Here is a 17,955-nt window from a genome sequence, read left to right as displayed (position 1 = left end):
CAAATATATCAGTTGGCTTAAATATCACATCATTTATTTTATTTAAAAATCAAAGTGTCTGGAGAGCTCCCCACCCAACCTCACAATTAAGTCAGAACTCATAAGCACAGTACGTACCTCTATGTAAAATCTTTAAACTCCACAAGTAGGTAAGGCCTTTAACAACCTAAATTTAAGAAAGAGAAACAGCACAATGATGATTTTTATCAGGAACTTTCCACATTTATACACATAATCATTATCAACCACAGTTTTTCATTTAAAACTCTGAAAACCCCAATATGCATTTATTGAATGTCTCCCATTTCTGCACCAGGCTCTTTGAGGATGTCAAGTGTATAAGCTACAGCCCCCCTTCCTTTTGTGGTCTTAGAGTGTCCTGAAGCTAAAGCATGGTAAATGAAAAAAATGAATGTCTATGCATGTAAGATGACCTAGAAGTACATCTACTACATCTTCAGTTGGTGGTGTGGGCAGGGAGGAAAGGCTTTCCTTTTCTATACTTCTGAATGTGGATTTTTTTTAAAGTCATGATATTTATGATTAAGAAAGACATTTTTTTGAAAGTTAATGAATGAAGGCAATGGGTGGAACAGAGATGGCTTTTCTTGCCCATAATCAGGAAGACTTTACTGAAGTGCTGAGCTCTAAGTAACAGATTCAAATGATGTGAAGGAAAGAGACGAAAGTGTTCAGGCCAAGGTAAAAATATACAGTCCAAGTGCTGGGGCCTCGTACTCTTCAAAAAGATCAAGGAAGGTCAGGAAAGACATAGAAACACTGAGACTGCTCTGGGTTAAAAGAGACCAGAGATGTGACAACTAAATACAATGTGTAATCCTAGACTGAATGCTGGACCAGAGATTTTTATTCTTTTGGTCTAGAAAGGGTATTATTACTGGACAACTGGCAAAATCTGAGTTAGGACTGCTGATTAGATAATAGTTTTGTACCAATCAATGCTAATTTCCTGATTTTGATCAGTATACAGTGATGATGTGAGAGAATGTCCTTGTTCTTAGGAAATATATAGCTGAAGTATTTAGGGGTAAAGCGCCATATCTGCAACTTACCCTCAAAGGTTTCAGGTAAAGAATACATATGTGTATGTGTCGGTGTGTGTGTGTGTGTGTGTGTGTAATGTATATTTATGTAAAAAAATACGTATATATATATTTTTTTTAACCAAATGTAGTTAACTGTTAATAACTGGGGCATCTGGAGGAAGCATCTCACAACTTCTCTGTAAATTTAAAATAATTTTTTAAAAAGTTTCCAAAAAAATGTTTTAAATGATACTCAAGTAGTATATCAAGTATATCATCAGTATATCAAGATGATTAGCCTTACAAGCCAGTCTGGCGGATGCAAGATGCTTAAAGGGCAGGTCAAGAAAATAAAGTGAGAGGGACACCTGGGTGGCTCAGTGGTTGAGCATCTGCCTTTGAAAGGCTCAGAGCGTGATCCCAGAATCCCGATCCTGGATCGGGTCCCACACTGGGCTCCCTGCATGGAGCCTGCTTCTCCCTCTGCCAGTGTTTCTGTCTCTCTGTCTCTCTGTGTCTCTCATGAATAAATAAATAAAATCTTTTAAATAAAATAAAATAAAATTTCTAAAAAAAAAAAAGAAAGAAAAGAAAGTGAGAAAATACAAACATTCAAATAAGATTGGAGTTTTGATTGAACAGCTTATGTTAAGAGTAATTAGTCAAATAAGATTCTGAAAAAAAGATGTTTCTAAGACCCTAAGTACATGGGTACAAGTGCTGCCTTTTATGTGGGAAGTTTAATCACTAAATGCTTTAGCAATCTTTTTATAGAAATGGTTGTAAAAGGGGGTGCATGTGTTTTTATTCACACCTACTGACCCTGTATGTGCATGAGTATGAACATATCAATTTCAGGGCTGACTATTCATAATTTAATATCAGATACAATGAATGAACCACTATCACTCAAGAATTTAAAAGTACCCACCATTATAGAAAATTTTAGGAGAGTCAAGACTATAAAAATAAGGAAACCTACCATTATACATATTTTGAAAATGATGAAAAGATGATTGGGGCTAAATATGAAAGGATTTTATTTGATCAAGAAAGACTAAGAGCAATACTAAAAACAGAAATGCAAAGGGATAAAAAAATTTCCAAATACTAAAGATCTAGAAAAAGGTAAAATATATATCAATTCATGTTCAGCAGAGATTAACATTCTAATTGTTTTCTTAGAGGGGGATATTCTCCTGAAATATCTGCTAGTAAGTTATGAACACTTCCACGGTAAGTTTGTCTGTTTTAAGAGAACCGAATCCATTTTTATAGCAGATTATTTCTTCCAGGATTTGGAATAAGTGACATTTCAATTAAACACATTGTTCTGGACAGTAAGACAGTAGAAAAAAAGAGAAAATATCATAATAGTAATAATGACAACCAACAGGCAAAAGCATTTCCTTAAATGTTTACAAAAATAACAACAATATAAAAAAATAACAACAATAATGAAAACAATGTACTCTTTGAGTAGTAGGAGGAGGCCATCTTATTTAGCATAGAAGTAACCACCGCTGAGTTCTGGAAATAGGGTTAAACTTCTCAAGTTAGGAGCTTAGTTGCATATTATACAACCTTCCCATTAAAGATGGTTCACCACTAAAAATTGGTCCCAGAAAAAAGGAATAGCCAGAAAACACATGAAGGGAAGGCAATTGATATATTCAGATAATCCGGCAGAAAAAAAGTAAAACCAAATACTGATTTCATGATACTTACTAAAATTATGAATCTTATTAGAGCTTCAAAAAGAATGTATTATTCTTCCAACTTTGTCAATATAGACTACATTTTCCTTTAGAAGCATATAAAAAGCAGTGTACAGGGGGCTAGAAATCTGTCCATTGAAATTCTAGAGGATATTATTGGTATTCAGTAGGCCAGGTTTCACAACAATAACTTGACAAAGCCTTGACACTAAAAGTACTTATATCTGCTGTCAATCACTCACTCCTTGACATGTCAAGTGCACATCCTTTCAGGGACAACTTCAATCAACATTAGCACTCAAAATACAGTACACAGTGTCATTGCTTCAGAAATGAAAGGAAAAATAAAATGCACCAGGATGGCAGGGAATGGCAGAAAGGCATTCCTCTTTCTAGGAGACCATGTTCAAATAGAAGCAGGTAAAAATCACTGAGCAAGTTGGAAGGCTGAAATCAGCCAATTTATGTGAATTTTTTTTTCCTAGAAAAATATTCTCTTGCCATATATCCTACAAGAGAAAATTTGAACAGCATATCATACAGGCTGACAGGGGTCCATCCTGTAACAAACCTTGGATCTTTGGGCATCTGCAGCATGCTAGATTATTGGAACCCGGAAAATAAAGCTAACTTTGGGAGGAAGAGATAGATGCCTAGATATGATTCTAAGACATGAAAAGAATCTGAAGCAATTGTATGTGTCACTCCACTCCTTTCTCATATATTTCTCTTTCTTTTCTCTTTATTTTTTTCTCTTTAACCCTGTTCTCCTTTTCAGCCCTTCCTCTCCTTTTTTTTCATCCTCTTAGGAAAGCACAGTGAAAGAGCATGAGGCCTGGGGTGAAACAGCACTGGGTTTAAATCTTTACTGATTAGTTATAGATAACTTGAACTGTCCTACACTTCATCTTGCACATGTATAAAATATGATCAATAACCTACAATTTACAGAGTTTTCTATAAAGACTAAATGATACAATATTTACACATAAAACAATCAACAATTGGCACAAGGAGGTATTTAATAAACACCTATTTCTCTCCTTGTTCATCTGATTCTGTTGCTTCTGACATGGCAAAGAGCACCCATGTGCTTTCTCAGCCTCGTAGAGGGAACTCAAGGGAACAATGCAGATCTGTCTTCAGAACAGTAGAAGAAAGACAACTAAGGATACTGGAAACTCAGTCAGGCTGCGAGAATATTTATGCTGCAAACCATGACCTACAAACCATCAATTTGCTAGTCTTATTTTGATTGGGGGAATCCTTCCATTTGTGTGTGTGAGCTGCAACAAAGGATTATCCAAGTTTGTAGCCTAATCAAATTACTTTTTAAAAATATGCTTTGGAGGCATTATACAAGCTTAGACCCCAGCAGAGTTTATAAAAAGTGGCAGATGAAGAGCAAAATTATCAAAAGCATTTCTTTTACTCTGGCCACAGGCAGTTTTCATTACTATGACCTGATGAGCCATAAAAGCTAAAGAAACTGGACACATTTTAGGGGGGAAAAAACCCTAATTTTTAAAAATGTAAGGGCAAATGTAAACAATGCTTTGGGCTAGCACTTATTTTATAAGTGCCTTTCAGTAAAATAATTTCTGTCATATTTTTGATTACCCAATAGGTAACCACAGTATTTGAAGCCAGATTATTATTATTATTATTTTTTGCTGACTCCATTCACTTTGCAGGCTTCTCATTCCAGTAGAATTGAAAAGACCAATGGCCTTGTGTGGATGCCCTATACAACAGGGAGGTAAGATTTATGAAGTCTAGGAAGAACATGCTTCTCTAACTGAAGAAGGCAGATTCCTATTTTAGCCAAGTTCAACACATAATTGAGTATATAGAACTCATATACTTTTTTCTTTTTCAATTGGTATCCTTGCCTTTTTTTGCCCTTTATTATACGTGTTATTAAACTTTAGAGCCAAGAACTGCCAAAAGCCACAAAGCATTCATTCCCCTCTGAGATTAAAAGAGGAAATGAAACATTTTTATTTTCATCTAAAATAGTGACTTAGGTACTCAAATTTCATACTAAACTCATCTACCTAAACATGTAGATTAGAAGCTACTTAGCAATAGCATCAGAAAAGAAAGTTCTCATCACCCTGGGCAGTTCACACTAGTAATTAGAAAGAAAAAAGGAAAGCTGTGAATTACAATGAACTAAGACTAAATAAGTGTCCATGTTGGATTAAAGGATTTGAGTTGTCAGTTTGATGTATAATGAATGCGAAAAGCAGCCATTTAATTAAATGGTACATGATATAATCTCTTTGTTCTGCATTAGACTGCTTAAGTTATCAGAGAGCCTTTAGTTTAGCAACTGTTTACTATTACACCACCCCATGACTTTTCTCAAATGTTGTTTCGCCTATATTATTCCAAATTTCAAATGTGGAGCTTATAGTAATGTCAGTTTAGTTATTTCATCGATTTATGTGTGAATTTAGAAAACAGAAAAACTGCTTTTAATCACAAAGGGAATAAATTCCTAGGTATAGTTGGTGAAAAAACGAAAAACCAAGAACACAAAAAGTATGCAAAAATCTTTAAAAATAAAGTAATGTTTTTTATAAATAGTTTTATTCTAACAATTTGGACTTGAAATGTATTTTCTAATCATATGCCTATAACTACAAAATGTCCCCCAAACTGTTTCCTTGTTGAAGAACCTGGAAATTTTACTGGTTAACAAGTGTACTAAGGTCAGTATACACATGAAAATAAAATAGGTCACAGAACCCGTAAGTCTGAAGCATGTCATGTGATTATGTTATTATTGTGGGTTGGTCTATGAAAACAAGAAAAAGCAAAAATGACAAGAGAGTTAAGAAGGCCCTGTCAGCGGTGCCTGGGTGGCTCAGTTGGCTAAGCATGTACCTTCGGCTCAGGTCATGATTTTGGGATCCTGGGATCAAGACTGGTGTGGGGCTCCCCGCTGAGTGGGGAACCTGGTCTCCTTCTCTGTCTGCCCCTCCCCCTTGGCTCATGCTCTTACACTCTCATTCTCTCAAATACATAAATAAATAATCTTAAAAAAGAGAGAGAGAGAGAAGGCCCTGGAGGTCAATAAGGATTGAAGAAAAAGAAAACATCCTGAGGATATAAGGAGAATAGACTTGACTAGAAGGATTAAATCACCCAAAATTTATAAGGTTGAAGCCATATATACTCACTGCTATTGCAATTCTTCCAAGGACATGCTCTGGAATTTTTCTATATACATCCAAGGATCCCCCTGTAGAGACAGATATGTTGGATTATTATAAATAAAACTACCACAATACTGCATTGGGCTCCTCCTCTGTGTATTCTCTGTGAGAATTTTTTTTTCTTCTCTTCTTTTTACACTGTGCATTGGATGTCAAGGGTAGAATTGGTTTTTAGTCCAATTTTATTATGACATAATATCATACTTCCAGATGAAGCATAACTAGGTATTTCCATTTTATTTCCAGGTGTATAATCACATACATGCACAAACTGAAAGAAACTAGTCAAGGGCAGGCCATGCCTCTGCACTTTATGTAAAATTAAATATATACACAAAACTAAAGATCAAGAGGTCAACCCTATTTAAGTAGCTACCTTGTGTAACAGTTTTCTCAAATATAATCCAGGACTCTGTCTTAGAATTTTCATATTAACCAAACAAAATGTGGCTAATATAAGATCCAAAATATACATTAAAAAGCTAAAAAAGTAAAATAGTAATATTAACAACTATCTAAATGAATGTTATTCTTCAAATTAAGTACCAAGACAAGCAATCAGTCTATTCCAAAGATACTTTAAGAGTTCAAAATGGTTTGAATTTTGTTTTAAAAATTCTTTTTGATACCACTTTGAAAACCATTTTACTAAGTAAAAAAGAAAAACCAATCTCCTTGCAGCATAAGATCTTTCACTAAAATGGTATTCACTAACATCCTTCATCTTTACCAAATCCAGTTTTTAGCAGTTCCACAAACTAAAACCATTAGACTGTAAACAGAAGGCCAGGGGCATGTTGCTTGTTGGTTTTAAGTTTTCATCAATCTAGAAATAAGGATAACTAGCAGATAGTTGCTATTTGATAAATATCTGTCAAATGAATAAACAGATAAATTAAAATCCCCTTGAACTTCACCAATAGGTATAGTTGCTCTGAAAGGAGTTTCAAAAGAAGAGACCATACCAACAGTAACATCATTGAAATAATTTAACAGCTTTCCCAGCTAGCTATTTTAAAGGAACGAATATTCACTTGGAGGTGTAAATTTGGGTATGGTTGTTACATTTTCTTTTTTTTTTTTTATTAAAAAAAATTTTTTTTTGGTTGTTACGTTTTCAATCTCACACAGGTAATATAAGAATTTCAGAAAGACATGCAAAGTATCACTACTTCACTCATACTAATGATAAAATTATATGAGAGCTATTTAACAATATGTAATAACCCTTCTTTGAGTCAAATTGAGGTGTAGTCTTTCCATTTTTTTAAGATTTTATTTATTTATTTGACAGAGAGCACATGAGAGAGAGAGAGAAAGAGAGAGAGAGAGAGAGAGAGCGTGAATATGAGCAAATATGCATGGGAGCATGAGAGGGAAGGGGCAGAGGGAAAGGGAGAAGCAGGCTCCCCACTGTACAGGAAGCCTAATGTGATGCAAGGCTTGATCCCAGGACCCCAGAATCATGACCTGAGCCGAAGGCAGATGCTTAAGTGACTGAGCCACCCAGGTACCCCTAGTCTTTCAGTTCTATAAGGGAATTATCCAGGATATTTGAGAAATAATTTCCATTTCAATCAGAAGTTAAAAATTCATATTTAACTACTTTACTACTGGATGATTTATAAGTATGTCTCATGTGATACTAAAATGGAGCATGTTACTTGTTTAAAGTGATGCATATTTTACAAATATAAATATTTTTATATGACAAGTTCTCCTATGAGTATCAGAAAAAATATTTTTTCCTATAGAAATGAATTATAGGGACACCTGGGTGGCTCAGCGGTTGAGCATCTGCCTTTGGCTCAGGGCATGATCCTGGGGTCCGGGATCAAGTCCCACATTGGGCTCCTTGTGAGGAGCTTGCTTCTCCCTCTGCCTGTGTCTCTGCCTCTCTCTCTCTCTCTCAGGAATGAATAAATTAAATGTTTTTTAAAAATGAATTATATATATTGCCTATCTATAAAGCTACTGACTTTGTATTTATCAGAAAAATGATCACTTCTTTAGGTAACTCGGACTTGTAGCTTCCAGATTCTTAAAAGAAGCTGGAAAAACCACAGTGTGACTTAACTTCATATGCTTTGGCTTTGGCTCTGGGTGCTACCTGAAGATAATGGAAAAAAAAAAAAAAAAAAAACACCTCTGCAATGAACTGAGCCATCTTTATTTACTAAAATAACATTTTTATTATAGATGCAATAAAAGTGAAAATATGGTAAGAGAACCTTTCATGTTCTCATTGATCTTTCAAATGAATTAGCAAATTGCAAAGATAAACAGTCTCAAGAAGATCAAGCTTTACATGCTGGTATTTGGAAGACCGACAAATACAGTGTATCGGACCAATCCCTTGTGAAGGGAAAGGAAGGTTGAGTGGCTCAAAAGTCGGAGGTGCAGATCCATTCACATATACTAGTAAGAAGTCCTAAGAGGAGATTTTTTTTTACGTAAGATATAAATCAGAGTTTAATTAACCAAACAGACAATCAATAGACAACAAGCTAAATGGAAAAGCCAAAGATTACATTACTATCTTTATTGGTAGAACAAGCCAAAAAAGAATTTCATTTTGAGGCAAAAATCCATTTACTGTCAGTTATATTCCACTCTCCTTAGCCATCTACATGGGTAAAGCTTTATGTACTGGCTTTGTGTCATCACATTCATCCTGTCCTTGACATAGTCATTAGAGATCACTGTCAGATCCACTCAGAATCAAGAGTTTCTATTTAGTTTAATAAGTTCTCTTTGTGTGATTAAATTATTCTTAGGCTAAAAATGAGAGTTTTCAGTTGAATTATCACTGAGTTTTACTATCATTTCTACCCTACAGGCCTAGCCCAAAAAGATAATTCTTAGACTCATCAAATCATCCAACATTAATGCTACGGAGGAAACTCAGTCCCAGAAAGATAAGTTTTCTAGTCACAGCCATGAGTCAGTTGATGGTAGAGCTCAGGAAAGGTCTCAGTCTTTGAACCCAAACATTTAAAAGGTTTCCCTGTAACATCATAGAGCTTGAGAATCACATGTGAACTTTTTTACAGTTTAATGTAATGTGATATTACCCTTACACACTCAGATAGTTAATCTTAGCTGAGAAATGGTATTCAAGGCATTTAGAAACTAATTTCTATGTTGCACGTTGATTTGAACCTTTTATTCATGGTTGTAAGGGGACGTCACTGGTTTCCTCTCTGTGGCCTGTCACTTCTCTCTTCCCTAGCCTCAGATCACCCCTAACCAGTCATTTCATTGCATGCCACCATCCAACATTGGAACCAGGAAGAAGAGTGCTAATAGATTAGCAAAAAAAAAAAAAAAAAAAAAAAAAAATCTCAACTGCCAAACTCTACACTTCTCTTGATGAATTAGAGCTATCATTCTCCTGTAACTAAGCTAAAAGGATTCATGGCATAAGGTCTGCACTTATCTAATACAAGGCTAAAATATAAGGTAGTGTCTTGCAGGTAGGATACACACAAATATATATAAATGAATGAGAAGCAACAATACTGTCATATTCATCTCAAAATTATCCTTAAATTAGTATTATTAATAGTATTATCAATACCAATAAAATTAAAATCTGAACCATAAGCAAAAATTTCAGAAGAAGCTCTTTTAGCCTCTGTTAGTTGAAAGAACAAAGAGCCTTTTCTTTCAAGTACTCAAGGGAATACTTGATTCTCCCTTTCTTTCTCTACAATGTGGGTTTTGGGGAAAAAAATTTATTCCCAAGATGGAAATTTCAAAACATGGGCATATATTCTGAGATGCTATATTTGAGCATTTCTGAGGAGTTTGTGTTTTATTCAACGAATTTGTGTTTTACTCAATGAGACGGCATATCACATCACTCCCTTCCTTGAATTTCCGTTGACATCCCAATTCAGATGGAAACACAACTTCCTTACATAGCCTATACGATCTCGTTTCCACTTACTTCTCTGGCCCCCTGCTTGGCCCCAGGGCCTCTCATCACTTGCTAGTCACTCTGGTAGGGCCTTGAGTATACCAAGCCTGCTCCCACCTTGGTGCATTTCCCCATGACCTTTGCTGAGTGGCTCATTGACATTAAAGTCTCTGCTAAAATGTCAATCCCATGACAAAGCTATCCCTGACCATCCTCTGTAGCTCCTCCTCTCCCATAGTCATCCCATAGCATCCCTGCCATGCTTTATGTTCTAACAAGATATCCCTCTTGGAGAGTGTACTGTGTGTTTCTTCTGAGCCTCCCCTTTTAAAATTTAAGTGCTATAATGACAGGAATTAAGTCCCAGGTTTAGAACAGTGTCTATAGGAAAATGCTCAGTAAGTATTTGGAAATAAAGGACTAATATGAGATTAAAATAGTGAGAATTTACACTAAAGGAACAATCTCAGGGTTGGGAGAAAGTTGTCAAGAAGTTTAACTGCAATGGGAAGGGAAAAGAAGAAATGATAGACAGTGGTACATAGTTTTTGGTCTATATATTTTTGGGGTACATTTTGCTGTACCAGAGAAAATGAAGAACCAAAAGAGAGAGGGAGATTGATGGAGAGAACTCTACCAAGTGGACGTACATGTGGAGGGACTGACCTTATGAAGCACTTCACGTACAAGGACAATCAGGAAGGGGCACGTGTGGCTAAGCTACAGGTGGATGCACAAGGAACTGTGAGAGCTCATACCTGAAAGTCTATATTATCTCTGAAGGTGAAAGGAGGAGGTCAGATCTGGAAAAGTTAATAAAATTTTAGGACAGTTGATGTGGTAAATAGCACAGAGATGAGAACTGGAGAACAAAATACGAAAAGCAGGAAATTTTATTGTTCAGGGACTCATTACATGGAGTAAAGGGAAGTTGCCAAGCAGTAGTTAAAGAGACAGGCTTTAGGCAGCTCAGCCTAGAAAGGAGTTGTCTCAAAAAAGACAGTTATATTTGGGCTGTAAAGTGAATGTTTTAAGGTAAGGACTTAAAGTATTAAAAATGTGTAATCTTTGGGGCATCTGAGTGGCTCAGTTGGTTAAGTGTCTGACTCTTGGTTTTGGCTCAGGTTATGATCTCAGGGTTGTGAGATCGAATCCCACATAGGGCTCTGCGCTCAGTGCAGTGTCTGCTAGAGATTCTCTCTCTCTCATTCTCTCTCCCCCCTTGTTTCCTCTGTTCTTCCTCCTGCTCTCTCTCTCTAATAAATAAATAAAATCTTTTAAGAAATAAAAGGGAACCCTTCAAATTTCAGAGGAAAGTTACTAGGTAGTAACTCAAATCTAGATGAAGAAATAAAGTACACTGATAAAGGTTACTACATAGGTAAATATAAAAGACAGGATAAATGTATTTCCTGTTTATAAGTCTTTTTCTATTTGATTTAAAACAGAACTGCATAAAGCAATAGGTATAAATCTGTGTTAAGAAGTACACAACTTATAAAGATGTAACATATGACAACAGCACAAAGGAGAGGGAAAGAATGTAGCTATAAAGGAGCAACGTTTTTATATACTTGAAAAAAAGTTGGTATCAATCTGAACTAAATTGTTACAAGTTAAAATGTTAACTATAATCTCTAGGAAATTCAAAAATATAACTCAAAAAATATAGTAAAAGAAACCACATGAGAATATAAGCAATACATTAAAAAATATCTATTTAACATAAAATAAAGCAATAATGGAGAAACAGAGAAAACAGAGAAAAGATATAAGACTTGAAACAAGTAGTAAAATGACAGATATGAATCCTACCTTGCTAGAAATTATATTAAAGATTTACTTATTATTTTAGAGAAGCAGGGGTAGAGGGAGAAGTAGAGAGAATCTCAAGCAGATTCCATACTGAGTGCAGAGCTTGATGTGGGGCTCCATCTCATGACCCCAAGATCACAACCTGAGCTGAAAGCAAGAGTCAAACACTTAACTGACTGCACCACCCAGGCACTCCTGGTAATTATATTAAATGTAAATGAATTAAACACTGACAGATTGGCAGAATAGATTAAAAAAATGACCCAGCTCTATGATGTCTACAAGAGATGCACTTTATTTTATTTTATTTTATTTTTTTTAAGAGATGCACTTTAGATTCAAAGACTCAAATAGGGGGATCCCGGGGTGGCGCAGCGGTTTAGCGCCTGCCTTTGGCCCAGGGCGTGATCCTGGAGACCAGGGATCGAATCCCACGTCAGGCTCCCGGTGCATGGAGCTTGCTTCTCCCTCTCTGCCTGTGTCTCTGCCTCTCTCTCTCTCTCTCACTGTGTGCCTATCATAAATAAAATAAAATTAAATTAAAAATTAAAAAAAAAACAAAGACTCAAATAGTTTGAAGGCAAAACAATAGTAAAAGATACAACAAGCAAATAAGAATCAACAGGGAGCTGGGATGACTATATGAATATCAGACAAAATAGACTTTTAGATAAATATAGTGACTAGAGATTAACACTTTTTATCCTATTTATTTTTTATTTTATTGTTTTTAAAAAGTATTTATTCATGAGAGACAGAAAGAGAGAGAGACACACACACACACACAGAGAGAGAGAGAGAGAGAGGCAGAGACATAGGCAGAGGGAGAAGCAGGCTCTCTGCAGGAGCCTGAGGTGGGACTCAATCTCGGACCCTGGGATCACACCCCAAGTCAAAAGCAGATGCTCAACCACTGAGCCACCAGGCGTCCCTATTTATTTTTCATTTTAAAAGATTTTATTTCTTTATTTTGACAGAGAGAGTGTAAACAGGGGAGGAACAGAGGGAGAGGGAGAAGTAGGTTCTCTGCTGAGCAGAGAGCCCGATATGGGGTTTGACCTCAGGACCCTGGGATCATCACTCGAGCCAAAGGCAGATGCTTAAACTGACTGAGCCACCCAGGCATCCCAATAAATGCATTTTATAAGGATAAAAGAGTCAATCCATTGTGAAGATATAACAATTAAAAACACCTATGCACCTAACAACAGAATGCCAAAATATGTGAAGCATAAATTGAAGTGAAGGGAGAAATAGACAATCAAAAAATATTACTTGAAGACTTCAACATCCCACTTTCAGTAATGAATAGAAGAACACTGAAAATCAATAAGGCAGTAAAATACTTAACACTGTAAATCAACTAGACCTACCAGTCATCTAAAAAACATCTCACCACAAGGGCAGAACAGTCTTCTCAGGTGCAAACGAAACATTCTTTTTTTTTTTAATAATAAATTTATTTTTTTTATTGGTGTTCAATTTGCCAACATACAGAATAACACCCAGTGCTCATCCTGTCAGGTGCCCACCTCAGTTCCCCCCATCCAGTCACTCCCACCCCCCACCCACCTCCCCACCCACCACCCCTAGTTCGTTTCCCAGAGTTAGGGGTCTTCCATGTTCTGTCTCCCTTTCTGATATTTCCCACTTATTTTTCCTCCTTTCCCCTTTATTCCCTTTCACTATTATTTGTATTCTCCAAATGAATGAGACCATATAATGTTTGTCCTTCTCCAATTGACTTATTTCAAACGAAACATTCTCCAGAATAGACAGTGTTAGGGCATAAAACAAGTCTCAATAAATTTAAAAGGATTGAAATCATATAAAGTATGTTCTCTGACCTCAAAAGAGTATTAGAAATCAACAACAGAAGGACATTCAATGTGGAAAATGACATATTCCTAACTGAAAATCGGTCAAAAAAGAAATTGCAAGGGATTTCCTTTATGGGGAATTAGAAAATACTTTAAAATAAATGAAAATGAAAACACAACGTATCAGAACTTCTAGGATGTAGTTAAAGCAGTGCTTAAAGGGAAATGTATAAGCTACAAATGCCTTCATTAAATAAGATCTCATATCAGTATCATAACTTTCCACCTTAAAAAAACTAGAAAAAGAAGAGCAAGAAGGTAGTAGAAGAAATAAATGAGTATTAGAGAAGAGATAAATGACATAATAGAAAAATAGAGAAAAATCAAAGAAACCAAAGTTGGTTCTTTGAAAAAGACAAACTGACCAACTTTTAGCTACACTGACCAAGAAAAAAAGAGAAAAGATTCAAATTACTAAAATCTGGAATGAAAGAGAGAAAATACCAACTTTACAGAAATAAAAATGATTACAAAAGAATACTAGGAACAACTGTATATTAGCAAATTAGAAAATTTAGATGCAACAGACAAATTTTAGAAAGCCACAAACTATCAAAACTGACTCAAGAAGAAATAGACATTCTGAATACCTATAATTAGTAAAGAAATTGATTTGTAATCAAAAAACTACTTAGAAATATTATTCAGTCTTAAAAAGGAAAAAAAAAATCTGACACATCCAACAGCATGGAATGAACTTGAGGACATTATAAAAGTGAAACATGCCAGTCCCCAAGAGACAAATACTGTATGATTCCACTTTAATGAAGTACCCAGAATCATCCAATTCACGCAAACAAAAAGCAAATGTTGGTTGCGAGGGGCTGGGGGTTGGAAGCAGTGAGGAGTTACTGGTTTAATGGATAGAGAGTCTTAGTTTTGCAAGATGCAAAGAGTTCTAGAGATAGATGATGGCAGTTAATGCTGATGAACTACACACTTAAAGAATGGTTAATGTGATAAATGTTATATGTGTTATACTGCAATTAAAAAAAAACACTATTAAGAAAAACAGTCTAATGTTCAGTATTCTTCGAATCCTACTTGGCTGCATAAGAATGGGCCTTGAGCCTAAAACACCTGCTTACCAACAGATAAAGAGCCCATATAGCATATGCTGGGCTGGGTTTACCTCCCTGTTTTGGGATATCTTTCCCTGTTTCAGGCTCCATGTGTACTCCTTTGTCCTGCATAAGCATTTCTGACACCACAGGAGTGGGGGTTGGGTGGAGGATCCTTTTGGTGCAGCACAAGGAGTGTGTGTAGGTCAAAGGCCCCGCATACACTGTCAGGAAGGACCTGCTGTTTGCCACAAGGAAATGACACTCACTACCAAAATTAATCTTTCTATGTCTCTTTTTTTTTTATGTGAGTAAAGCACTGGTAAATCAGTGCTTCATAGTACTATGTTTTCCTAGGCAACTCCATACTAAGATGCAGTGGGCAGAAGTGCTTGGACTTCTGATAATCAGCAACAGAGGACACTTGACCATAAAAACTACTCACAAACAAAACCCAGAACCAAATGGCTTCACTGGTGAATTCTAACAAATGTTTAAAGAAGAATTAACAAAAATCCTTCACAAATTCTTTCAAAAACTAGAAGAGGATAAAACACTTTCCAACTCCCTCTTTGAGGACAGAATTATCATGACACCAAAATCAGACAATGACATTATAAGAAAAGAATACTGTAGATCAATATTCCTTAAGTATATAAAGGTAGGGTTGCCTGGGTGGCTCAGTCAGTTAAGTGTCTGCCTTCGGCTCAGGTCATGATCCCTGGGGTCCTGGGATCCAGCCCCATATTGGGCTCTCTCCTAGGCAGGGAGCCTGCTCCTCCCTCTCCCTCTGCCTACCACTCCCCCTTCTTGTGCACTCTCTCTCTCTCTCTCTGTCGAATAAATAAATATATTTTTAAAAAGGATATAAATATAAAAATTAAAAAATATACAGCAAATTGAACCCAGCAACATATAAAAAGGATTATATGTTATGTCCAAGTGGAATTATCTCAGCAATACAAGATGGGTTCACCATGCAAAAATCAATTAATGCAATACACCATAATTATAGGATAGTGGATTTAAAAAGCATGATCATTTCTTTTTTAAAAAAGATTTATTTATTTGAGAGGAGAGAGGGAGAGTGTGCACACACATACACATGGGGGGGCAAAGGAAGAAGGAGAGAATCTTTTTAAGATTTTTATTTATTCATGAGAGAAAAAGAGAGAGAGAGAGAGAGAGAGAGAGAGAGAGAAAGGCAGAGACACAGGCGGAGGGAGAAGCAGGCCCATGCAGGGAGCAAGACATGGGACTTGATCCTGGGTCTCCAGGATCAGGCCCTGGAATGAAGGTGGCGCTAAACCACTGAGCCACATAGGCTGCCCAGAGGGAGAGAATCTTAAGCAGACTCAGCACTGAGAATGGAGCCTGATGTGGGGTTTAATCTCACAACCCTGAGATCATGACCTTAGCTGATATCAAGAATTGGATGCTTAACCAACTAGCCCACCCAGGTGCCCTACATGATCATTTCAATAAATACAGAAAAACCAATTGATAAAATCTAATGTCTTTTCAATATAAAAATATTCAATAAGCTTGGAAGAGGAGACTTTCACAACCTGATAAAGGCCATCTACTAAAAACTCACAGCTAAAACCACACTTAATGGTGAAAGACTAAAAGCTTTCCTTCTAGGATCAGGAGCAAAAGAAAGATGTCTGCTTTTACCACTTGTATTTGACATCGTAGCCAGGATAATCAAGCAAGGAAGAGAAAAAGCATCCAGACTGGAAAGAAAGAAGTAAAACTAGATCTATTTGCAGATGGCATGATCTATATAGAAAACCCTAAGGAATTTTAAAAAACCTATTAGGGTTAAGAAACAAGTTTAGAAAGGTAGCAGGATACAAGATCAATATACAAAAATCATTGATATATCTACACACTAGCAATGAACAATTCAAAAATGAAATTAAAAGTTCAATTTACAATAGAATAAAAAAATATTTAGGAATAAATTTAACAAAAGAAATGTAGAACTTGAACACTGAGACCTATATAACATCACTGAAAAAAATTAAAGAGGATATAAATAAATAGAAAGATACTGTGTCTTCATGGAGTGGAAGACTTAATATTGTTAGGTTGGCAATACTCCCCAGTTTGATGAATAAATTCACTGGAATCTGTACCAAAATCCTAGCTTGATTTTTTTGGTGTGTAAATTTTTGGCAAGCTGATTATAAAATTCATATGAAAATGCAAGGAACCCAGAATGGCCAAAATAATCTTGAGAAAGAATAAAGTTGGAGTACTCACGCTTAATTTTTTTTTTTTTTTTTTACTCACGCTTAATTAAAAATCTTATTACAAAGCTAAAATAATCTAGAATAATAAGGTAAAAGCAAGCAAGTACAGTCTGGTACTGCCACAAGGATGGGCAAATAGATCAATGGAGTAGAATCAAGAGCCCAGAAATGCATTTCATGGTCAATAAATTTGTGACAAGAGGGCCAAGAAAATTCAATGGGAAAGAATAATCTTTTTAACAAGTGGTGCTAGGACAACTGGATATTCACATGTAAAAGAATGGATGTGGATTCTGTATCATATACAAAAATTAACTCAAAATGGATCAGAAACTTAAGTGTAACAGTGAAAATTATAAAACTCTTAGAAGAAAACAGGTGTACATTTTCATGACTTTGGATTATAATTTCTTATATATAGTATCTAAAACATAAATAACCAAAGAAAAGACAGATGAACTGAACTTCACCAAATTTTACAACTTTTGTGCTTCAAAGGGCACTATCAAGAAAATGAAAAGACAATTCACAGAATGGAAGAAAATATTTGCAAATCATACATTTGATAAGAGTGTAGTATCCAGAATATTAAAAGAATTCTTTCAACTCAACAATAAAAACACAAGTAATCCATGTAAAGACAAAGGATTTGAATACACATTTCTCCAAGGAAGAGATACACATGGCCAATAAGCACATGGAAATATTGTCCATGTCATTAGCCATTAGAAAATCTAAATCAAAACTAAAGAGATACCATTTTTCACCAGGTTATAATAAAAAGACACACAATAACAAGTGTTGGCAAAGATGTGGAGGAATTGGAACCCTCTGTTACTGCAGCCTTGAAGGCAACCTGGTGTGAAATAGAATGTAACAGTTTGGCAGTTCCTCAAAAAAAATAGAGTTACCATATAACCCAGTAATTTAACTCCTAGATATATACACTCAAGAGAACTTAAGACATATGTCCACACAAAAACTCGTACACAAACACACAGAGCAGCATTATTCACAACAGCCCAAAAGTG

At 35.7% G+C, this 17,955-nt stretch overlaps 1 protein-coding gene across 8 annotated transcripts in view; it reads right to left on the bottom strand.

Annotated features, from left to right (window-relative positions):
* The window catches only part of MAP2K5 (mitogen-activated protein kinase kinase 5), a 255,259-nt gene that overhangs the window by 140,729 nt on the left and 96,575 nt on the right, over positions 1 to 17,955 (bottom strand). For all 8 annotated transcript variants that reach the window (XM_072809330.1, XM_072809331.1, XM_072809329.1 and 5 more), the window contains 2 exons: positions 5,953 to 6,014; positions 118 to 166 (listed from right to left, as the gene is read on the bottom strand). In XM_072809330.1, the coding sequence (XP_072665431.1) occupies positions 118 to 166; positions 5,953 to 6,014 (111 nt within the window). The remainder of the gene's footprint in view (positions 1 to 117; positions 167 to 5,952; positions 6,015 to 17,955) is intronic.

The sequence above is a fragment of the Canis lupus genome, chromosome 32 (assembly GCF_048164855.1).
Source record: "Canis lupus baileyi chromosome 32, mCanLup2.hap1, whole genome shotgun sequence".
In the NCBI taxonomy this organism is placed as follows: Eukaryota; Metazoa; Chordata; class Mammalia; order Carnivora; family Canidae; genus Canis; species Canis lupus.
Note: the sequence above shows the minus strand (reverse complement) of the source record. Positions and strands in the feature narration are given on the sequence as shown.